The 25473-nt window shown below is 44.7% G+C and overlaps 1 protein-coding gene across 1 annotated transcript in view; it reads right to left on the reverse strand.

The window, feature by feature from the left end:
* The window catches only part of Irbp (Inverted repeat-binding protein), a 31955-nt gene that overhangs the window by 2322 nt on the left and 4160 nt on the right, over positions 1-25473 (reverse strand). The window contains exons 6-15 of the mRNA XM_050184492.2: positions 24236-24326; positions 22069-22252; positions 17564-17640; positions 16194-16374; positions 14136-14250; positions 9529-9746; positions 6914-7115; positions 3606-3683; positions 964-1076; positions 86-175 (exon numbers count right to left, since the gene is read on the reverse strand). Of these exons, the coding sequence (XP_050040449.1) occupies positions 86-175; positions 964-1076; positions 3606-3683; positions 6914-7115; positions 9529-9746; positions 14136-14250; positions 16194-16374; positions 17564-17640; positions 22069-22252; positions 24236-24326 (1349 nt within the window). The remainder of the gene's footprint in view (positions 1-85; positions 176-963; positions 1077-3605; positions 3684-6913; positions 7116-9528; positions 9747-14135; positions 14251-16193; positions 16375-17563; positions 17641-22068; positions 22253-24235; positions 24327-25473) is intronic.

Here is a 25473-nt window from a genome sequence, read left to right on the forward strand (position 1 = left end):
TTCTGCCCTACTGAACATTCCACGTGAGTAGACCACTTAGCTTTATAACATGTGCTCAGAAATATCAAGGGAGCAGCAACATTACCTTGCCACGCTTGGCCTCTTCACGGACATCCACAGTGCTGCCTTGATTTTCAGTGCGAGCTTTCTTCGCCCCGCTCCCATCTCCAGCTTGCTACAAGATGAGGGTTTGAAACAGTCGACATTAAAACAACACAAGGAGATTTTAAGAGTTGGGACTTTGTAATGTTCGAAGCTATAAAGTACTAACAAAGTCTGCACTGACCATGCCTACCAGAGTGACTGGTTTAGCTCATTGTTCTTGCCGAGCAGCTAGCAAAATTTTGCAGTCGCTTAAAATATTTCAGGCTTGTTGGCATTTATAATTTTTTGTTAAAGGTGGGGGTGGGGGAAGAATCAACATACACTCTTGCTTTTATGGCTCCTTCAGCACAGTCACATTTCAAGGTGACCTGGACAGTGTGCCACTCTCACTAGCAAATGAAATCAAAAGGGCAGCCATCATTCCTCAGTGAAATAAGTTGTTTGAGTGAGTGCCTAAGTCTATGACCATATCTTTCTCTTCGTTCATCTGTATTTGCTAAAAGTACACATTTCTTTCAATAATACTTCAGCAGATGGTCGAGCGGTAATATTCTAGATGCCTCAAGCTTCACCCTTTTACAACTTCATGAACTACGCACCAATGAGTCGGAGCAAACACTTCACCACAGCGCAGTTCAGTGCACTTATATAGGCGATTTCAGGTGTCTAAGAGTGCTGCCATGCTTTTCATGGTTGCACAAGGCAGTGTCAAACAAATGCACCTGCGACATAACAAAGTGGTGCCTAGAAATTGGGCTAACGGTGTGTGTTGGTCATAGAAATTGTGGTACATGCCCGTGCAAAGAAGCCATGGTCGTGGCCTTCAGCTTCTCAGAATAAACTATGTGCAACACTCACAGCCCGCTTCCTGGATCCCGCAGTGGTGGCATTGCAGCCATCTGGAAAAGCAGCTTCCAAGAAGGCTTCCATCTCCTCTCCTGCTTTGACTTTCATCTTCTCGTGGTTGGGACCTTGTAGCAAAGTATGCGTTATTGTAGATATACCAAACAGACTAAATGAAAGGGTTAACATAACATGTTACCGTCAAAAGAAAAATTTGTGCTGCACTTGAACCTCGTTACAACGAAATCGAAGGTGGAGCCGAATTGTAAACACGTAAATAACAAGACAGCTTGCAGCCTGCGGAAACAATGCATGGCTACCCATGCAATGAAATTTGAATGAAACAACAAAAGAACCTTCAGCGTGCGCAACACACGACTTAGCACCTTATGCTACAACCTTGAGAGAGCTGCTTGCCGTTCCATTGTGATGGTATTTTGCGTCTGCTTTCCACTTGTCTCGTCACAGTCAAGCAGCACGTTGCACACAACACAGTGCTCCTCTGTGTGATCGAGGAGGCAAACGATCTTTGCCGTGCCGGCTTGCCTCAGCCGGCCAATGCAATTGCAGAGGCCATGCCCAACTGCCAGCCTGCACCACAGGGAGAAGCGAATGCACGACCTGGTTGTGATGCACAAGATTTCGCCAGGTCGTCTCCGAGGCCAGGTTTAGCTGCTTACGTGGTCTACCGTCGAGAAAGAAGTTAATGCACTAATCTTTCACACCGCTGCATGTAGCCGCGCAGTATGGTGCGACTCGCGCAGGCTTGCACGTGACCCCCTTAGATTGCACCAGGGAGATCTCGGAAGCCACAACCAGCTGCATGCTGGCATGGCGGGCCATGCAGGAGTAAATACACTAATCTTTCGCACTGTCGTGCAACTTGGCGAGGCTTTCATGGCCAGGCATGTGTAAGAGGGAGAGGTCAGTGGAGATGTGCAATAATGAACTGCGACATGTGCGCAGGTGCGCAGTGGTGAGAAAGACCAGTGTTTTTTGACGACATATTTGATGTGGGGATGTGAGAGCTTCGAAATGCTGCAGCAAACAAGTTCCAAACCCTGCGGAAAGCGATGAATTTGTACACAACGGTCTGGTGTTTTTGGTTACGGAGCTGAATTTAGTTAATTAAATCCATTGGTAGAACAATCACTTCGTTAAAACGAGGTGTTAAATACATTTAAATAAATAGATTTCAAGGGGAATTTACTTTGTTAAGTTCCATTTCATTATAATGTTCGTATATCATCCCGAATTCTGACCAAAAATGGCCAAATTATTCATAAAGACCCCAGTTCCCAACACATTTTACCTCCTCGGATAGAATAAGTTTGCTTCAGCTTGTGCTGTCCTATGGCTTGTCCTGCTGCCTTTTACCAAAAAGAATTAATAAGCAGTGAGAGAAAACTAGGCTTGTCCATGGAATTGCTAGAAAATGCAAAGCACCGCTCATGAGGTGAGCTTGTCCTTGGCCATTTTTACCAGAAATGCATGAATGAACCTAGCTCATTCAAGGCACGGAAGGAGGACATTCAGGATTTTGTATGACATTTAGGACTCGTGAAATTTTTTCATGTAAAATACTATCCAGACTTTGTTCATTCGGATGTCATAGTAGTGGAAAAGATGTCTGAATTAACTGAATTTCAGATGATCAAATGTACTAGGAAAACAATAAACAAATGCTTACTACATCAAACACGTTCTTATTTAGTGAATAAAGCTGAAACTTCCACTTCACATGAAATTGGCGCAGAAGCTGCAATTATTGTCATCTTGCGACTGACAAGCGCTCGCAGTGGCAAGGGCCTTGCAACTTCCCTTGCAATGTGGCCGCAGCATGAGACCTGTGTCTTCATCCGAGAAGATGTGCTTTTCACTATCACTTGCACATCCTGATTATATTTTTGCCAGTGAGCTGGTTGGCAACAGACAGTTCGCCCATCATTATGCAGGCTGTTGGATTAGTGCCAGCGTGCAAGCCGCGGTAGAATTGTGCTTCATCCTCGGCGGCTTGCACTGTATCAAAACAAAACCACTACTTGCCATGATTGCTGCAGACCAATACGTGGTCACTATCGGCACGATCATGGATGGTGACCACACATTTACGAAGGCATGCAGTAAATGCAACTTAAAGGCAGCAGCGTGCCAAAGTTCCTGTCACTTCTGTGCCATGGCTGCTCGATGAAGTGTTTTTATCGAGTGGTCGTGCGCGTGTCAAGTTCTCATACAATTCCCACTTGTGACTACGATGATGTAGATTCTGCCGGTTAGTTTGTGTTGAACACTAATGTCGCTCTTTTGCATTGCATATTTACAGCGCTTCATGCTCGGCGTGTTCCAAGGGTCGTTTAAGTTAACCGATGTGCAGCCAAAAGCATCCAAACAAACAAGTTTGATGTTAGAAATGCTTGCCAGGTCTAGAGGGTGAATCTAAATTATCCGAATTAATGAGGGTTGGGTTGAATTAACAAGGTTTTACTGTATCCTGTAACGCTTACTGGAGATTTACCTATTGACAGTGTGTAACAAATAATGCCCAAAATAGTTTTGGTAGTGTAGGGTTTGGTGCTAGAACAATGCTTGTCAACGCATGCCCGCTACACTACTGGTAACCACGGAATGGTTAAAGTTGCAACAGCAGTAAGACTCACGTGTGTAGTCCTCAGGGCGTTCCGCATCATCCCGATCGAGAGCCAGGGCTTCCAAACAGCTCCAAAAGCTTTGCAGTTCTACCAGAGGCAAGCATACACATGTGCAATGTTAGGCTCAAAATGCTGCATGAAATTTCACTTGTATAAACACAGCCTACTAATATAGCAGAACAAAGTTTGAAACTGCTTTCGAGACAAACAATAACTATCACAAAAAAAAAGGGTCCCAGTTCTGTTTGGAACAAGTCTTGGAGTGATATCTGAAATAAAGAGAATATAGGCTAAAACAAAGTGCTAAGGAGTAGACAATATTAGGGGCAACAACACATAAGTTAGGAACACATGTTGTATTGAAACACAAAATTGGTTACAACAAAATAAAAACTAAACAATGCTGTAAGCATGGCTAAGAAACACCTATGGCACATCTCTGAGTGAAACAGTGCAAGAGACGGGACATGGTGAGTGGCAAACCAACATTCCATCTTTAGCGCTGTTTTGTTCGAAGATGGTGCCTTACCAACTGGTAGTTGGATTCAGACCTTAGTGTAGCACATCTGGAACATCAGATTAATTGCAAAAGGAATCACAGAATGGGCCTGTTAGGTGAAGGAGCAATTGAACAAGCTGACTTACAGAAGCCACAAACTCCAGGGGGATGGTGAAATTTAATTGCTTTTACCACATATGCACAAATGTAATGCTGTAAGACTTAAAAAAAAAAAGGGGGGGGGGGGCGATTAATGGGATTCATGCGACAGAACTGCGTTAGCATTAGTTTTCCGTTGTTCTGCTGCATTTGCGCGAAATGATAAGACGAACATTGATTAAAGGCATCAATGGGCAAACAGTGTTGTCATTCTTCCTGAGACTCCGCAGTGCGCTTCTGGCACCTCGCTTCAGCTTCTTTCCAAATGCTCCTGGCCCTCCTCATCAATTCCGACTGTGGGCTGCCGATGCCTTGTCTCTGCTACCACTGACAACTTGCACTGCCTTTGCTCGTCCATTTCGGCTGCACGTCTTTGTTGCGTAGCCTTGGCATTCCTTCGTCAATGCTCTTGAACAGGATCGCTTGCAACACGCGTAAAGGGCACAATGTCCATCGTTACTCCTAACTATACAATGCAAAGAACACAAATGCAGCCATTAATTCCACTATCGGAATGTGCGACATGTGTCTAGACTTTCCCGGGAGCAAAGTGCACCTGCTGATGGCCGAGCGCCAACTGTGCGGGGCTGCATTCTACCTGCTGCGCGCCGCCTCCTCTACTCTTTCACTGCCTCTGCGAAGGTGGCATGGCGCTTTCCTGGGTCAGGAGCAGATGTATGATGCGTGCTTCCTCCTCTCTCCTCCAGCCGTACTGCACCATGTGCTCCCCTCTCTGCTGCGTGCTTCTTCTCGTGTGACGTCGGTGACTCCTACCCTTTCACCTGCATTGGCCTCCTGTGCTCTCGATAGCTCTCTCCTCTTTTGAATTAAATTGAATTCTGGGGTTTTTCGTGCCACAACCATGATTTGATTATGAGGCATGCCGTAACAGGGACTCCAAATTAATTTTGACCAGCAGGGGATCTTTACCGTGGCCCCAATACATGGGACATGGGCGTTTATGCATTTTGCCCTCATCGAAATGTAGCCGCAGCGGCTAAGCCACTGCGGCAGGTCACCTCTTTTGTCCCACACAACAAGACACAATAAATGGGTTTTCATTCGCATGAGTGCTCTAATGCTAATGCATTAAATAAAAGAAGAAGAATAATAGAACTTGGATTATACAGCTGATACTTATACCGATAATTTCGACAAGCTCGATTACTTGGACAGCTCCACAACCAAAATTTTGGACATCTTATTTGTTTGCTGTTTCATTATTCAGACTTTGCCTGCACGACCATGTGCTAATTTTGCAACCAAGTTGGGCAGAAGGAGTGATATTTTTGTTTCAATACGTTGTTGGCATGGTTGTCAGCCGTGTTGTCGGCGCCTTCTCAAAAACCAAAAACAAGAGAAGACTAGTAAATTCAGTAGTGGCCGACTGTGCCCAGAGCACGGGACAAGCCAAGGCAAGTTACTAAGTCCTAAAGGCTGCATTTGGGGCGGTTTGTCGTGCGAGATCAGTGCGTCTAGGGTTTGCTTATTTATGTTTGAAATAGTGACATGGTCCTGGGCTGCTTCTTTGGTAGCTATTATGAATTTTGGTCAGTCACTATCATCAAGCAGCTTCAACTGGCACGAACTACACCCTCAATTTCTGCACCGATGAGGGCGGTGATTAAGCGAAGGACGAGCCCGACAATGATCACTGTGAAGAAATCGTGCGATCATTCGGCTATCGCAGTATGGTTGATTTCTGTTATGCTACCAAAGATAGTACTTTTATTTGTAGTGACAGCATGGTAATGGTTAAAATACAGGCAAGTGGATACGTGTGCACAGTAACATGTTGACAAGCTTTTCTGGCCACTTGTGAAATAAAGTCACTTATTTTCTCGCAAATCTGATATTTTAAACTTCCAATTATTCTGACTTTCTGGCAGTTCCCGTCATGTCTGAATTATTGGTTGGCGACTGTAGTGTTTCAAATATAACGCAACATTATTTTCCGTCCAATTTCGCACTGCCAAATGTAGCGAGCCTAATAAGCAGGCAACTGTGGGGAAGGACAAGCTCTCAATGTCCATGGAAAAACACGCTCACATATGCATGGAAAGTTCTGCAGGTCCAGGGAAATGCAAGAGGCAGGGGAAGGGAGGCAACTGCTCGAAATAGTACAATGGCCAGATCTACGTCTGGATATGTGGCCTCAGCTGCACAAATTCACTGGCCTTCAGCATTCATATTTACACGTGAACTCGTTTATCTTTTACGGGTGAGCGCTTTTACCGTCCACGAAATGTTATCGCTCAGCGCAGGACGCGTCTACATGTATCGGAAATTTCTAGAATGTTATCGATGCTTCTATCTGCTGTCTGCTGTCGCCGAACCTTGTGTAATCTGATTGCATGTATGCGCGACGCGAATGGCGTAGAACTTTGCGGAAGGCATGCGAGTCCCAGCGATTACTCTGGAACATTCGATGACTGATCTATAAAAGCCGACACGCTTGACCCGCTGATCAGATTTTCGACGATCACTGATTGTGTTCGCCGCTGTCGCCGTTCTTTGAGTGTAGCCTGTTTTTGAGGGCACAAGTTCGCCCAATAAAACGCTAGTTTCGTCTTTCCCAGTTTGGCTGCTTTCTTCACCATCACTACCATGTGACAATATTATAAATTAAAAAGTACCAAGAAAGCATGGTATGCCACACCTGGATTTTCGAACTTGTCTGGATGATAAGCGAAACGCAGCTTTTCTGCCATCTCTTTGGCCAAGGCAACCAGTGCAGGGGAAGCCTTGGTTGTGCCCTCCTCGAGTGCTTGTAGCCTACGGCGGTCATCGCTGAAAGGCAGCTGTACCACATGAAATCCTGGTGGAACCATCTGCAGACCGTGTGTGTCGCGTTCCTCCTCCTGCACGCAAATGTGAGAAAATCATGCTAGACTGGCACATTACCCTTGTGAAAATCCTAGCATATATTTACTCGGAAAGAAACAGATGATTACGCACATTAGTAACGAGAATTACAGCCACAAAGCAATCTTCCCTTTTCCAAGTTTCCTTGCCTGGGTCACATTTAGCAACGCATCTCTAAAGTGTATTCTGCATGCTTTGGCTCTATTTAATAGTGATCGCCCAATTCCATGGAGCACAAATGAATCTTTGTTTAATGATTTCCTTCAGTCATTTGTGACTGAAGGAAGTCACAAATGACAAACTCACAAATAACAAAAAGTCACAAACTTGTGACTTTTTGGCAGGCATGGCATACGCCATCCCTTCATGCTGGTGCCCTGCCTACTATAAACTCTGGAATAAGAGAAAGAGGTGCCTAGGCCTCACCGGTGCTCTGGGCCTCTCGCTGTAATGCGGCATTTCATGGTTGTGCCAGTTTCGTGAATGCACTTTCATCAAGGGTGAGCGAGAAAACGCTCGCACGACCACCTGAACAAGGTTAGCCGTCTACTTCGTCGCTCACATTTGGACAATGTGCTTTTGGTAGCTCGGACTAGCTACGTTCCTGGGAGGGCTAGCTCAATGCTGGAAGCCATAGACTCTGCCAATGAGTGCACCATAGCCACGGGTTGCTGTATTAAGGTGTGCCAGATGTCGAATGAGTAGACTTCATCTAACCAGAGTGAGCAGCAATTTTTTATGGTCTCTTACGTACCGCTTTTGGTATCACACAACCTGAACACTCTAAGCAAGCAATTTTTAACAGAATATTTTGAAAGTGTGGCCCCTGGGCAAATCAATGAAATTCACTGAAAGAACATCCTAATAGTAGATGCAAAAAATTCAACCAGGTATACTGGAGAAGTTAAAAGACTATTCCGACATTAGGTGCAATTTTCCTGTTTGTTCCTTTATTACTTTTGAGAAGGAGTCAATGACTGGTGTAATTTCCTATGTTGACCTTGAAATCAAGTATGTGGGCCTCAAGAATCTGCTGAATTCATGGGTGCAGATACTTGAGGTTCACCGCTTGGGAACTCTCAGTCCACCAAGTTAGTATTTGCTTTGTCGACTTTGCCAGCAGCTGTTAAAATGGCGTATACGTGATACATTGCATCCGACCATTCATTTCAAGGCCTCTGTAGTGTCGGAAGTGTCTCAAGATACACCACATAAGTGCTGTGTGTAGAAATCGGAAATCAAGTGACTTACCAGCATTATGGTGGACAGCACGTTACTACCGACTATGATGCACCTTCATTGAAATGTTCTAACTGTTTTGGTTCTCATGAAGCAACGTCGAAGGATTGCCCTAAGATGCAACAGGAAGCTCGTATTCTCCGACAAATGGCAAGAGACAAACGTTCCCACAGAAAGACTGCTCGATCTGTTCGCCGAGACAAACAATGCTCACATAAGAAGCACCACTTAGCGACTTCAGAAGAACTGCACTGCGGGCTGCAAGTGCCATAACTACTTCTGCCTGTGTCAGCATCGAAGAGGGTAACCACACTTACTGCAAATTCAGGGTCGCTGAGAGCACAGGGGGAGCACGGAGCCCACTCCATGTCTGGCACAGACATGGAGTGGGCTTTGCTGCCTTATAGACTCATGGGCATGACACCTAGTGTTCCTCTACATCAAGGAGTGGATGTTAGCGCTAGTAAAACTGATGACCCTATAGGCAAGCAAGGAGCCAAAAAGAACGAAAAGGAAAGCTTTCAGAAAATGCTGGAGCACCTACTAGAATCAATGTGCCTGATTGTCTATGGTCTCCAGACTGCGGCAGCTAAAAGCACCGTGGATGTCCTTGCTGTGTTGGAGCCGCTTATTGCTGCTCTTTACATAATGTATAAACCTTTCTTGGCACCTGTGCTGCTCACACAGGAGAAATCCACACACAAGCTTCTCTGCTGCAAGTTTTTGTGAAGTTTCAATTGGATTTGTGACTTCAGCCATGCTGTGGAAGGTGAATGACACTTGTGATGGTGGATGACACTTGGTTAGTAACCATGAGAATGCTGAACTTTCCTTTATCATTGTACATCCCTCTCCCATGTCATCATCACCTCTCATCCAGCCTTTATGTCCCCATTCCTCCTCCCCCTGAGCAGATCAGCAGGGAGCAAGCTAGCTCAGGCCGACCTCTCTACCTTCCATCAAATCAATTATCCCTCTCTCTCTCAGCTATCCTTGTGATTAATCCTTTGATGGACAGTGGGGCATGTTGGCGCCACTACAGTGTGGGTGGACTTCATTGCATCCTAACAGTCAACAGCTTGATCAACACTGACAGTGAAATGGAAGTGTGGTTTCATGAGGAGCAAAAATTGCTTAATTTAAGTAAGCATTTCAACAACACCTCCACACCTGTGCCAAAAGGTAGACCAGCTTGGGAGCCTGGGCAGCGCGCGATATCCAGTAGCACACGGGGGCCACACGATGGCGCAGGCAGCTCTGTAGCAGGGCAGCAAAGAGGCGTGTGCTTCCCCGCACGGAGCCCTCATCTGGGTACAGAAAGTGGCATGGCCGCACGTGTGGCTGCTTCTCCAGGTAGCTCAGCGGCTTGAAGCCGAGCAGCCGCAAGCCTGCAAGAAGTCAGCGGCATTTTGTTGAACTAGCATAAGCCAATGAAGACAAAGATAGGAAGAGTGCGCAGATGTACAGTTGTATTCAGTATGAGCTGCAACACGGTGCCTGTGATTTAAGAGACACTAACCGCCGTATTCAAAAGCGGAACTTAAGTTGAAGCCCGTGCTTAACTTGGTCTGACTGACATCTGGCCTGAACGTGCCCAGGGCGCTCATTGCGTTTCCGCGGGCGCGTTCACGACAGGCGTCATCTAAATGAAGTCAAGCGTGGGCTTCAACTTAAGTTGCCTTCTTGAATATGGGGGTAAGACTGCATGGCTGCATTGACATACATAAAACTGTAGAACTAAAGAGTGTTTAGTAAACACTGTTCCCATTCATCTCGAAGCGCTCGCCTGTGTCACTTCATGTCTGCTTCATATCCAGTGTCCGTTTCGTCCCCGTTGCGTCTTACAGTACTTAGCGCAAGAAAAATGAATACAGACCAATTAGCCCAATTCAAAGCTCTTCTAACTGTCCCCATTACTGATATTTATTAAACCAATTTTGCTGTGAGAGCAATTAAGAGCTTGAAATTGTGTTTGCCTTGTCCGTCCGTCCCATTTGTCTATTCTCTTACACTGACTGCGAATGCTGCCGTCATCAACGACACACAATGGAGATTATTTAAGTCTTCAACAGAGGAATGAAGTCTTCAAAAAAGAAACTGCAACTTTACTTACGGCATGAATATTGGTTTACACAAAACTGAATACAAAAAGTGGTGTAAGAAGGCTTGAAATTTCAAGGCAATCTGAAATACCAAGCTACAAACACATCAAGCATGTAGGTGCCTGGATGTTGTGCTGCTGTACGATGGAAACAAATATAAATGTGACTGCTTCACATAAAATAAACAAGATGTACCAAGATTATCCAAATCAAATATATTTAAATTGTAAAATGTTCAATCATCTTGAACAAAAAAAAGATTACTGCATTCACCCAAATTTAATGTGCACCTTTTCCCCGAAAAATAGGTCTTTAAATTGCCTGGTAAATCTGTAAACTGCTCTGGCAACGTTGGCAACAGTCTACCGTCAGAGACGTCAGATGCAGTGTCATCATGTCATCACCATCACCAGATGGTGGCAGAGCATGTTTTTTTGAAGTACAGTGTTCTAGGTACTTGAAGGTTGCACTGGGTTAATTTTGTGCTCGATTACAATTACTTTCAGAGATACAGTTGAACCCAGATATAACGAATTATTGTGTACAATGAACAGCTGTAATACCCCCTTGAAATCTTTTGTATAGCATTTTTACTTTATACATGTATATCGAATTATTGATATACCAAACTATTTCACAATCCCTTTTGAGTTCGATGTATCCAGGTTCGACAGTACTATTGCTTTTGTAAGATTTCACCCTACTCGGCCCCGGATGCATCAGCATACACGGCCACCAGCGTTTCTGGCGCAGTGCCAAGTTCGCTGTCTGCACAGAGTGCTGGGAACGTTCTCGGCTGCATGTTTTGACAAAGATGATGCAGTCACATAAGATCTTGTGATAGTAGTACGGTTGACTCTCGTTAAAATGGACCCTGATAATCCGACAAAATACATCCTAATATCCGAAGTCCGTAATATGCAAGACGCCTCACTTCTGGAACTTTCGTCACGATGTCTAACAACTTTATTGCAAGAGTGAGTGACAAACGTCCAAAGTAAAAAACAATAAAAAAAAGTCCCAGTTTCACCCAAAAGCATCAATTAAGACATCAAATCAAGCAAGATAAGCATGGCAGCAGCAGCGAGCGAATTGACCTTCGTGCTGTCTCTCGCTTCAACGCAAGCTAAACTTTGAAAGCACAGCACATACGTAGCTACCGGCACTGGGTGCACTCTGTCCACATTGCAGGTCGCTTTGAAGATACGGTGCCCATGTGGGCGCGCACATGTCCACATTGCAGATTGCTTTCAAGATATGGCGCCTGCGTGGCCGCGCCATTAACAGCAGCCACTGGAGTAGCACCCTCCCCTTTTAGCCTTCGCCTCCCACGTGTGCCTCGTGCGCGAAAGACGGCACACTTCCGCCCCACTTTCCTCCCTCCTTCGTGCGCAAGATATAGAGCCGTGATTGTCGGCTGACCCTCGCAAGTCAGTGGCCAGCCCGTGTCGACACGACAAAAGTCCATTTTATAAGCCCAATTTTGACAAATATTGTCGCTAATTTCGTCTGCTGTAGCTGATAGTTCGCTGTAGCGTGGTCCGTTAAAAGCGAACTTCATTGCATTAATGAAATAGGCAGACCAAACTAAGGTTGAAATATGGTCCGTTATATCCGAAAGTCTGTTGGATGCGGGTTCGTTGTAACGAGCGTAGACTAGCTCTAAAAGTGATTGCATGAGAATACCACCTTGTGTGCTCAGTAACTGTGGCCAATTGAGCGCAAATGGCGGCGACGATGCACCACCTCCATTATGAAAGCTCATGTAAAAAAAAAAAAAAAAAGTTTCTCTTTTGTAAAAGGTAAAATTCTACATGTCGAATTTTTTTTATTCGTGCATGTGGACACATGCTTATTTTTCTTTTATAAGTTGAAAGCGTGTTACATTCAGGTGCACTTTTACTTTCTTATATTAAGCCTGCAAAAATTGGCTGCACGATAGATTCAGGGGTGTGTTAGAATCGTACAAATACGGTAGCATACAAATTTGGCCAAACAATTGTGAATAAGAGGTCTTATAACACTGTGCATTTTATCTAAATAAACATAGCCTACTTAGACAAGGAAAGTCTCAGGATCAGTAAAACCTCGATAATTCGACCCTTGTCCTTTGGTCCCAGCAGGAGTAAGCATTGCCTAATGCAATGAAACTCTCATTAATTCGAACATATTTGGCCGCACATCGGTTAATTCGAACAACTCTTGGCGCTTGGCGAGTGCTGAAGCGTCACAAATGTGCAACGCAAAAGAGAATAAATGGCGTTAGCGCATTGCTAGTCCGCATCGCCACAGTGATCACTGGAAATTGCACGTGAATGACAGCAACGCCAGAACGCTTTGTGCCTGTTTTTGCCTTTAAAGCCTTTATTCTTGCGTTACCGCTGCACAAAGCACCGCATTGGCTGCGTGCCTTCGTGACTGCGTAGTTGTCATCTTTGATCGCGTCGATAGCGACTGCAGTTTCGTTCGCAATTGAATTAAACAGTAGTTTAGTTTTGACTCAGTGCGTGTGTCTGTCACGCACCTGCAGCACCACAAGGTCGCATTGACAGCGGCCGCGGCTTCGGCCGCAGTGGTTGCGGCAAGCAGTAGTTTCGTTTTGACAAGCTTTCGAGGACGAAGAGCACCGGCTACATCACGATGGACAGCAACCGGCTCACTGGCGAAAAATTACCTAATCGGGGTGTGCGTGCGGTAGCAAAAAGCCTGTCCCAGATGATGCGCGCCGCGGCCGTGCTGTGAAGGAAGTAGCACAGCCTTCGCTGCTGCGAGTGCTAATCATCCAGGAAATGACGAGAATTGCACCTTCTGCAGTGCTATTGTGCAGTATAGAAACATGATTGGCTCATTCATTCAGTCAACAAAAGAGTGTTGACATAGTAAGGATTTGTTTATTGTTTTCTTGATACCCTCGATAATTCGACATTCGGTTAATTTGGACACTTCTTTCAGTCCCATGAAATCAGAATTATTGAGCTTTTACTGTATTTGGATTTTCTTAACATGCATTACAATATCGTACAGAGAGGAGGTTGCATACATCACAAAGAAGAAAAGGTCAGTACATGTACTTATCAATTCCACACTACCCTTTCTGTACTATCACAAATTCTAATTATCTTTCAAAAGTTATAATAAATATAAGCTTTTTTTTTACTGTTAATTAAAAGTATAGTTTTTTTACAACTGCACCCTTTTTCCCTAAAAGACTATCCTAACCGCTAAGGTCTCTTCCAGTTCCGCATAGTGGGTGGCAGCAATTATTTCATAAAGAAGCAGGTAACCAAAACAAACAAATAAGACACTGATGTTCACTGTGGGAGAATGCTGCTGTCGCATTGAATGAGTTCAGAGCCGCAAGAATGGCTGAAGTCTGCTTTTTCTCGTACGTTGGCACTGCCATGCAGTCCCTTCAACCACGCAGACCATTTGTTGCAGATCACATTGAACGTGGGTGTACATATATAATGACTGACAAATGTGTCTGTTGGAAACACAGTTCTGAGCAAATAAGGAAATGCAATTGTGTAAGCAAATACAGTAATCCTTTCAAACTCAGACTTTGATTCCCGGAACAGGACGAAAAATTTTGAGAGAAACCCATTTTTGTTGGTAGTGCGACAAGTTTCAATGCTGTGAAAAGGTGTTCATGTTTCTAAAAAGCGAGGCCCTGACCTGGAGGCGCCATTGCCTTGATCTGCTTCACTTCGCAAATGTCAAAGTGCACCTTTCTGCCGCCATACTCCTGGGTCTTGGCAATGTCACCTGGCATGAGTGCTTCTGCAGTGTCCTGAAAAGAGGAAGGTGAGAGGAAACACCAAAGGAACACAAGTGAGCCATTGCTGCAACCAGTTCTAAAAAACTGTGCATATTTTAAGGCCTTTGTGGACTTGACTTGAACAACGTTAGAAGGCTGCATCAACTTGGCACGTAAAGGCCACAGGAACATTTTCAGTCAAAACGGATGCAGAGGGAGAAGAGAGATGATAAAGCAATAACAGGAAGGCTGACCAATAATGCAGGGTCCAGATGTCCATTGACTGATTGATTTAAGGGGTTGAACATCCCAAGGCAGCTCCTGGGCTATGAAACATGATACAGTGCATGAATCACTGTTTACTCGAATCTAGGCCGGCCCCGATTCTAAGCTGACCCCCGAATGTTCGAAGCCAGAAAAAATAAAGAAAACTTACTCGAATGTAGGCCGAACAAAAAAGTGAGGACAGCGTTCACAAAATGAAAATAGCACTTATTTAAAATGAACATGCCGAGCTGACTTTACGCCATCATTGCTGCTAGCGTTGTCGGTATAGCCCAGACCACAGGTACGCTTGCGGACGCGCGCAAGCTCGTGTCCGTGTGCCCATGCATGCACGGACAGCGCGGCACGGCTCATACGCGTCGAAATGCAGCGCGATCTTGGTGAACAGCTGTTGACCAAGATACTTCAACGACGGAAGTTTTTCTCATCGGTGCTGAAGTCCCACCTGGCTTGAATGTTTGATGATGCCTCTGCGGCTAGCACAACTTTTCATTTGAAAGTGGCACTATAGTGGCATCGCCTGTTTGGCGCCATTATGATAATGTCACGCTACGGGGCTCACCGTATGCCAATACGACCATGGAAGAAGGAAAATATAAGAGGGAGCATTACGTCATGCAGCCAGCCTTGGCAAGCGATCGCTCCGTGAAGCCACAGTGGTGGCCCACAGTGGTGGCTTTTGTGTCGAGATCACGGAGCAAGAATTGACATTTCCTGGGACGTTTTGTTCCCAGTAGCTATGCCAGTAGTTTTTATTCAATGCGTGCTTGTTCAGCTGCCCTACCGTGGCTCTGCCTGCGAAACAGGAACACTAAAACCAACCGTGCACTTTGATGTGCAATCACATGTTGGGCCACCACTGGCCCAGCAGATTTCGGCTTCACTCGCGTTACGGTATGCCCCCTCCACTTGTTTCCTTCCTCCATGGATGCAACACAGGTAATAATGGCGACATTGCTCGTGTACTTCAGTTGGCTACTGGCGTGGCTAGTAGCGGCTGCAATACTGCCTTTTCTAGATGGCGCTAGCTATGCACCATATTTATCATTTTCGATTACAAACTGGCATGCTTTCTTAAAATCCTCGAATCTAAACGGACCTTAGAGATAGGCATATGATTATTCGAAAGAAACTATCAGCCTAGATTCGAATAAACATGGTAGCTACCTGGGCTTCCACTCTTTATCGGACAAGGATGTAAGAACATAGATGTCAGGCACACCTGATGTGCCATAAAACACCAAGTCTTTGTGCCAGATGAGTTTGGACCTCTTGGCTCTAGCACATGTGCGAGAAAGTTCGTTTTAAAGCAAACACACAATGTTCGTATGTTTGTGTGCATGTGAGAATGTGTGAAATGCATTTGATCGAGCGGATTTAGTGTGGACGTGCTTCCAGAATGTATATCATGCATACCATGCAGTGGGCAATGTGTACAATGTATTACGGTACTGCCACCTATCTTTTCCTTTTTTTATCCTCATCCAGTAGCAAGCCTTGACTTGCTCTTTTGGTGGACGTTTTCTTTTTCAGCTCATCAGGACATTTTTCCATTGCCCATTTTGGTTTTAACAGAACAGCACGAAATGCCACAGCAGATACTCTCTTGCTAAGATGATAAGGCTGTGTGGGACTACAGGGAGTAGGTCGGCTGGAGAAGCAACAACTGCACGGCTGAGGATCCGCCATACCATGGCATAGGTGATTCGACGGGAGAGCAGCTCCTCGTTGGTGTCCCTGGCCAGGCGCGTGGTGGCGGGCTTTCCCGTCGGCCGCACCAGGTTGTAGAGGGAGACAGACAGCTTCAGCTCGGGCCCCAACCAAAAGGCCAATGACATGAGGCGCCGCTTCTTGTGGTCCTTCAGCCGCACCCTAGTGACAAGAGAGACAAGCTGCAGTTCACAAAGTAACAATCCACTCAACAGCAGCAGCCTTCAGTGCAGGAGATTAGCAACAGCAGCCTACTCTCGAGTTCTATGTATGACAGAAGTGCCTGGTAATGTTCTCTGCAGCCCATCTTGCACCACTAATGTTACCCCTCTTATGCCTGCAAATTTTCTTCTCTTGCTGCTACATGCCATCCTCTGCCACTTCAACTACATTTAATTCCATTTGATATTGATTCTGTATACTCTAAATCTTGCAGCTCACACATTATGCGATTTATTTTTCATCACAATAAGATGGAAGACGAACAGTCCTGTGAATGTAGCATCTACAACTATCAACCTGTCGCACAGTCTTCAGAAATGCAAAGTGCTTGTGGAGGCCCCGATGTACTTTTATTTTGGAACGTGTTTCGGCGAGCTCGTATGAGTGAAGTGTAGCAGTAGTGGTCATGGCACAAGGTTTTCTACAGAAAAGTGGTGGAGTGCATTTCAGGGCTTTTGTTAGCCAGCTGCACACGTCAAGCTGGAAAATTTTGTTTCTGATTGGCTGTGCAACAAACTGGGTCATTGCACGAGCCTAAAAGTTGCTGTTTGTTGCCCTGCAGCAGCCATCATCTGTTCCCTTAGCTACGCTAAGCTTTTGTGCGATGCAGTGAAGCACCTCTTCACCTTGTTGATGACAGGCTCACTTGCCTAATGGCATTGTGCCCAGAAGACGAGGACAACTCTTTCTTCATGCCTTTGACGCAGCATAACAGGCCACAATAATGACCGATGTCTCGTAACTTACATGAGGTTTCTTCTTCTGCATGTAGCGATAATGACAAATACAGTATCAAGAACGAGAATAAAACAATATTCTAAACTTTACTTAACAAAGTGGGCTTATGCTATGCAGCTGCTGTGGTATGGTATGAAGTCTGTTCTCTCGCAATGCTTTCCAACCTAGATGTACTGGATCTGCCAGCTATTAGTGTTCCATTTGTCATGATTTCCATTAACATTTAGAGATGCATGGAGGTTTCAGTTACAGCTTAGTTTAACATTATTTTGGCACAATGAATTTTCAATACATTGAACGCCTTCCCCTTGCCCAATGAGTTTTACATACCCAAGTTAAACTATAACAAAAGCCAAGAATTGCTTGATTGCAGGATGGTGAATGTGCATACCTCAGTAAAAGTTCCTCCAGTTTTTCAGAAGCTTCAGGGAAAGCATCCTCATAGTTCTCTTTGTTGGTCACCAGGTTCTGTTGAAGAAAAAAGCGATGTAAGCAAAAGTAATGTGCTAACTCGAACAAGAACTACCATAAAAAATCTTTATACTGACTTACCTCATAAAATATGCATACATGCACAAAAGGCATACCTGAAAATGCAATTTGACAAACCAAAGTGAAAAATTGCATGCAGAAAAGAGTTCAGATCCTCAGTTCAACAGAACCTCGTTCATATGTATTGGAAAAAAAAAAATGTAAGAAAAAACTTATCAACTAGCAAAACGCATGACCAGAAGTTATTAAAAAATATGGCCGACTCAAACGTAGTTGATATCTACGTAATGCGAAGCATTGTGCAAATCATTGCAGTGTGAGACGCCGACGTGTGCTGAGCTTGTAGGGCCTAAGGGATCCAAGACATGTATTGCTTTTATAACTTCGGCAAGCTTACTGCCCCTCCAACCTCCCCCCCCACGATTGCATTCCTTGAATTCGGCCAAGGTCAGCAGCTTCTTCAGGCAGAGCATTTTAGCGGGAAGTTTTCACATGCCCTGCTTGCCCACTTAGTGGGAGTTGGTACGGCATAAGACACTAATGCTGTTGAGCTGGTGGGGCCCAAGCGGCCTGAAACGTGCTTTGTAGTTCTATTATTGCATAGCGTTCTAGGACGACGACAGGAAACCGAAACGAAATCGAGCTGGTGGGTGACGGCAAAATACAAAGCTGCCAGAATGAAACATGAAACTCACTTCATGCTGCCTGCATGCAGCAGGGAATGGCAGCACATTGTGGTTATCACCAACTAAATGTGTCCAGCATATGCTTCCAACAGCACTTTGTGGGGTTGGAAGCATATGCTGAGAAGATCATCTTCATATGATATCATCTTCTCAGCATATGCTGAGAAGATGATGAGAAGACAACCCACGAGAAGATTTTCTAGTACCAGAAGAGGAAACTAAGCATGTGCTGGCATTTTACATGACACGGGCAGGCTAGTACTGCTAGTATTGAATGTTGATGTCACAAGATAGTGTTCTCCGGGAATGTATTAATGGGCAAAAAAGAAGTGCAAGTGTACTATTGGGTCATTTTCTCGTGTTCCAGATTTTGAATGTTTGTGCCAGGAAATTGTACGAAACGAGGTCGTATCAACAAGCTTCTGCTCTATGTGGGAACTGCAAGACAGCAGCAAAAAAAGTTTTACTTTAAAGGCGCTGTCTGTGCTCAGATACCGTTCAAATGGTTGAGCTTCTCCAACAGGTGGAAACCATGGTGATTGAGAACTTTGAGAGGCCAATTAGGGTCAGAATCAAGAGAGCTAGCCGTGCTTCTATGCACAATGTCAATATCCGCCACTCCTAAGTACTGGATTTGCTTGCTCCCACACGGCCTGTGTGACCCAAGAGTGCCTGGCTATGGGCATGTGCAGCCACACCACCTTCAATAGGGTGTCCCTAGTTCCCAACATAAACCTACTACACTGCTGTGTATTAAAGTGCCAGTGACAGGGAGACTAAAACTCGCTAAAGCCTGCTGCTGTAAAACTGCTTCCCATCACTGACGCATAATATGTGATCCGAGATGCTGCCATTAACGGAGTTGAAATCAGTCAATAATTGAGGCCAAAGATGTTTTTATTCAACAGTCTTTGAATACAGTGATAAAAGAAATGTAAGAAATTTGGAACAGATACTTTGATTTTTGACTGCAATATGTTGCCAGTAACTTTCAAGTTCTAACAATGTTCTCAAATACCTCTCATACCCAGTACTGCAGGTGGCAGTAAAGTAGCTGGCCTTGTCACTTCTTAACTGCCATTAACTTGAACTGCTTAACTTTCAACTGTAGTTGGCAGTTAAAGGGTACCTGAAATGGTTTGGATAAATTTTGCAGACGCATATTTGGGTACAGCTAAAGTAAAACATTTGCACCACAGTTTAAGTGAAGCATCTATTAAGAGGACTATGGGCGATTACAAGTTACCCTCCTCCCTAGCCTTGCTTTATTCTCAACTCGTTCGCCAAGTGGTTGGGGCTAAGCTCCACCTTCGCTGGCTCTGCGTCGCGATGTGACGTCGTGTCGTCTACTTCCGGCTGTCTTGGAGTCGGCGCCCGAAGCCTCTTCATTCTCTCTGCTAGCCACATGGACGCCGATCCCAGCGAGCACTCTCTGAGCAGCATGCATTGCAAACGTTCTGTCACAGCGCTTAGCATGTCCGGTAATACAGTAAACGCAGACGATCTGGACATTATGGCGGATGGGCAGAGGCGTAAACATAGATGGCATGCACGGTGCTGTCACCTGATGCCAACCAGCAAAACAGAGAGCTAACATTCCTGTAATCAGGACTAAAACATTTGAAACAATTAAAGAGGCAATGTGCTGATCATTATGCAGCTGCTGAAAATTTACACCAGCAGCAGAGCAGAATATACTTGGTTACTGATATATTGGTTCTGTTTGTCTGGTTGAGCTCTATGCCACCAGGTGGCTGCACTCTGCAGGTCACTCACCTTTGCACCCCCACTTAACCAGCAAAACGCCCAGCCTGCCGGCATTTACCGGAATACCAAACATACTAAAATCCTCTACTGCGGTAGTAATCTCCCGGCGTCAAGTGGTGGCCGCAAATGCGAGGATCCTGGCTCTAATCGGATACCGACAGCCTGATGCGCTGCAGCCACTTCACCTGCCTGATGTCGCAGCTTGACATGCTGGCAATCGTTAGATTTGCAGCCTACAATGCAACAAGGGCTGGTCCTCGTGAAAGAACAACAAAAAAACCTCAAGACAAACATTGACTGCACAGCTCGCATCAACATGAAACATGTTGTAACACAAGCAGACAATATTTGCTGTGAGCCAAAGTGCTTGAGTGCACAGTCAAACCTCGACATAACCAAGTTGTACTTGCAGCGAAAAACTTCGTTAAACTGTGAATTTCGTTAATTCGAGGTTTGAAAGTTTGAGCATTAAAAACAACTTCCCAAATACCCAGAACATTCCTCGTGGGTAGTGTTTTGTTAGTAAGCACTTATAAACAAATTGCAAGAAGGCCAGGCCATATTAATGCGGTTATGAGCACACCAGTGCATGCAGTGCAGATCAGATCGCGCTGGGAGTAATGTATTGATGGGGCTCACGGCGTGCGAGATTTGCATCTGCTGTGTCGCGTGGTGCCGTCAATCTTGGACACCATGCGTGATTGCACTTAGTGCCTGCAGCTGCCGTCCGCAAATTAAAAGCAAAAGTACAAAAAGATACGTTCTGCCAAAAAGTATTCGTCCTGAGCAAAAAAGAAAAAAAAAGAAGGAAAAGTCACAGTTTTGCCAGAAAGGCGGAGCATTGATGACAATAGCAAAGAGACAACTACACAAGGTACGATTTGTAGTTTTATCAGCGTCACACACATTAAGGCAAACATTAACAGATCTCACTCTATGACCGCGAACTTGCTGTCGCAATGCAAATGCTTCACACCGTGTCTTGAGACCTGAGATTATGCGACCAACGCGTGGGAAACACAAGATGCGTGCCCCCTCCTCTCATCACGTGCTTGAGTGCCTGATCACGTTACCATGCATGCATTCACTCCCTCCCCATCCCTCCTGTGCAGAAGGCATAGTCAGCTCTCGCGTTTCTCTGAGCGCTGCTAGATGCCGCGCGCCCTGCTGCCTCTACAAGTTGTTTACCAATGCAGCACGTGTGCTTTGAGAGCCGTTTTGCTGCTGAAACTTTTCATGCAGAAGGACATTTGAAATAACTTTTGCCTCGGCCGACATATTTATAATTTCTTATTAGATTAATTAGCCATACATGCTTCAAGTTCATGCTTGAGGTGGCCGAAAACTTCGTTGAATCGAAGTGTGTCACGAAATTACATAATTAAATTGCGAAACAAAATACATGGTTTTCAATGCAACTACGATCTGGAAATGAAAATAGTTCATTACATCACAAATTTTGTTACATCGAAGTTTGTTATATCAAGGTTCGACTGTAGTGATAAATTGTTGTGTATTCTCCTGCTGTGACTTCTTTTTGATAGAAACAAGTTAACCAACACTCCAGCTATTACAAATAACATTTTTTCACTATAATCTTGGAAAAATTATTGATGACGCAACGTGGGCAGTCAATCAGATAGCTCGCCCAACTGATGTCATGCATTTCCGCTATGTAGATGGTGGTATATGGCGGCTGAAAACTCAAGGGCGTGGCACCGCTGTGATCAGTAGTGATTCCCATTTTTAAAACCTTATAATAAATTACATGCTTTATGCAGAGTACTTAGATGTGTCACTTAATGATAAGAAGGACCTATCCTAACGACTCAGTACATTTGTACAAAATTGTCAAAATCCTTTCAGTCTCTTTAAGTAGCTAGTCTTGTCGCACTGTGGCAGCCCACATACAACCACGTGATCTTCCCAATGAACCACTTGCAAGACATACCTGGTAGAGGATCTGTGGCCGGAACTTCTTGTCTCCAGATGGCTTCAAGTGAACCAGGTCAAGTTCGATGCCAGACTGGGCAAGGTCCTTGGCCTTGACCACTGCCTTGTCGTCAAGGTCAGCTGAGCCCTTGTGAGGATCATCCTGGTTTGTCAGCACCAGCACTCGCCGCTGCCCCGCACGGCTGTGGAGCGTTCTCATGTGTTTTTTGTTTTGTTTTTTCATTTCATGCAACACAGAATATAACCCAGCAATCATCAACCTGCTAAAGCACACAGGCTCCACAGCAAACTTGAGCCTTCCTTTAATCTTGCATGGTAAAGCTACGTATCAAATGTGGGGCGTTTCAAGCATTCACAATAGTTGCACAGTGCCGTTGCGTTTCTTGAACTTCATGTTCCTCGCCTCCTTGCCTGGATGGGATGGTGGCAGGTTATAAAACACTGTTGCTCGGCTGTCATCCTGCCCACGGAGGCTGGCTGCCCCATTGGCCGAGTTTTGGTGGTAATTCGAGTCCTTGCTAGAGTGCGCAAGATGGGATCCAAGTGGCCAGAGACGTGCTTTGTCGTTTTGCTATTGCGTACGGCAACAGGAAACCGAAACGAAATCAAGTTGGTAGGCGACACTGGAATATGATGTTATCAAAGTGACACATGACGCCTGCAGCAGAGAACAGCTAGGAATGGCGGCGTGTTCAGGTTATCACCTATTAAAAGGGTACAGTATGCTTCCAATGACATTATGCTACTGTGAAATAGATAGGTTAAAATGGTTAACGCAACAGGGTCAATGGTAATAGCTGTGAATGTGATGTGCGACGACCCGCGATGATATTTGATGGTCATGGAAGATGGGACTGAGCGTATGCCAGTATTTTCACCTTACACAGGCGGGCGAGCAGTGTGGGAAGGTTGCTGTTCACAAGGGATCTAGCAGCCGGAAAACGTACATTATGATCGCAGTTTGACGATGTACTGAACATTAGTGCTGCAAGATAGTGTTTACCGGGAACGTAATAACTGGTAAAAAAGAAGCATAACTGTATTGGTTCATTTCTTGTGTCCTCGATAGTGAACGTTCATGCCAGAAAATCGTACAAAACAGGATCATATCAATGAGGTTCCACTGTATCAAATAAACTTGTTAATCTGGTTCACTGATACAAACTTTATTTGCTGATTGGCCAGCTCCATTTACAAATATATTACAAAACTTTTGCGTCTGAGGACAAGGCAATACCAAGATACAGTGAAATCTGGTTATAACGAACTCGGATGTACAACCAATTATGCTGTACATATCAAAACACTGAAGCTCCATAAATGTGAATGCAAGATATGCTGCGTGTATTAAACTCAACGCTGGCTGCGCTGAATTCTGAGCACATAACTTCATCACCCCCACTGAAATGCACCTAAATTCATTATTTCCAACAGTACCGGCAGTTACTACATTGCTGAAAGCTGGGCTAATTGGTAACTGACAATCAAGGGTCAATAAAAATGCATTATATTAAGTTTCGACATTCTCATGCAAGCGCAAGCTGCATGTTTTCTGCACGTGGCAACCTCTTAACCAAACCAAACATGAACAACGTCGAGCTCACAAACATGAACATTCGCTCAAGTATGTGCAGTCCTAATGTGCCGAGCGCTGCCCAATGAGGTTGCAAGGGCATTCTGCAAGCAGCCCTAAGAGACTACAAGGCCCCTTTAGCCAGCCATTCTATGTGAAGATGAGGGCACTCGCACACCTGCTAAACAGTGAATTTTAACATTTGCAATATCCTTTGAACCTCCCAACAAGGAGGGGTTGGTGAAGAGGGCGGGAATAGCATGATTTAGCTCTAGGCATGCTTGCGCACCAGCAGCAGAAAACTTGAAGCAGCAGACTGATAAGCAGCACATTGTTTTTATATCACAGTGACTTCTTCAGCGACATTACTGTAGCTGATATCACCTGCTTCAAAAACTTGTCTGTAAAAATTTTCTTGAAGTAAGTACCTTGCTTGTGTTCTTTCACCATCAGATGGCTCCTGATGGAATGAATGTTCGGAGATCTAATACTAACAGAAAAGCTTTTTCGCGAACAAAATTTTCATAAATACTGAGATAACATTTGTAAAACTCTAGAACAAGCTTGAGGTAGTTGGCAGGCATTCACTCACGATTTGGAGAACATAAGAGCACAGGTCCATAGGACATCAGCCATGTTGACATTGCCATGGCCATACTCTTGCTTGAACTTCTTGGGGCCATCTAGGCAAAGGATTTAAGTATATAGAGAGACATCACCACCATGAAAAACAAGTTGAATCCACTATCAAGTGAATGCATTAAATAAGCAAAACAAATGATGAATATCAAGAACTTTATAATCACAGTCATAGACTCATCATCAGCCTATTTTATATCCACTGCAGGATGAAGGCCTCTCCCTGAGAACTCCAATTACCCCTGTTCTGCACCAACCGATTCCAACCCTTGCGCCTGTGAATTTCCTCATTTCATCATCCCACCTAGTCTTCTGCCGTCCTCGACTGCACTTCCCTTCCCTTGATACCCATTCTGGAACCTAATGGTCCACCGGTTATCTAGCCTACGCATTACATGGCCTGCCCAGCTCCATTTTTTCTCTTAATGTCAATTATAATATCAGCTATCCCGGTTTGCTCTCTGATCCACACCGCTCTCTTCCTGGCTCTTAACATCATGCCTAATATTCTTCGTTCCATCGGTCTTTGCATGGTCCTTAACTTGTTCTTGAGCTTCTTTGTCAATCTCCAAGTTTGTGCCCCATATGGTAGCACAGGTACAATGCATTGATTGTACACCTTTTTTTTTCAATGACAGTGGTAAGCTTCCAGTCAGGATCTCACAATGTCTGCTGTATGCTCTCCAACCCATTTTTATTCTTCTGTAATTTCATTCTCATGATCAAGGTCCACTGTGAGTAATTGACCTAAGTAAACGTACTCCTTCACAGACTCTAAAGGCTGACTGGTGATCCTGAACTCTTGTTCCCTTGACAGGCTATTGATCATTATCTTTGTCTTCTGCATATTAATCTTCAACCCCACTCTTACACTCTCTCTGTTAAGGCCCTCAATTGTTTGTTGTAACTCGTCCCCAGTGCTGCTGAACAGGACAATGTCATCTGCAAACAGAAGGTTGCTGAGGTATTCGCCGTTGATCCTCACTCCTAAGCCTTCCCATTTTAGTAGCTTTAATACTTCTTCCAAGCATGCATGTGTAGGTTGTTTCACAAAAATAATGTGAAACAACCCATGCCACAAAAAGTTGTTGCCAGTATAGGAAACCACTACACAACACTAAAAACTATCCCATTTCAGTGCCTTGCACTAGAAAGAGACTGCATAAAACACACACTAAGATAGGAGTGGAC

Source organism: Dermacentor andersoni, chromosome 4 (assembly GCF_023375885.2).
Source record: "Dermacentor andersoni chromosome 4, qqDerAnde1_hic_scaffold, whole genome shotgun sequence".
NCBI classification, from domain to species: Eukaryota; Metazoa; Arthropoda; class Arachnida; order Ixodida; family Ixodidae; genus Dermacentor; species Dermacentor andersoni.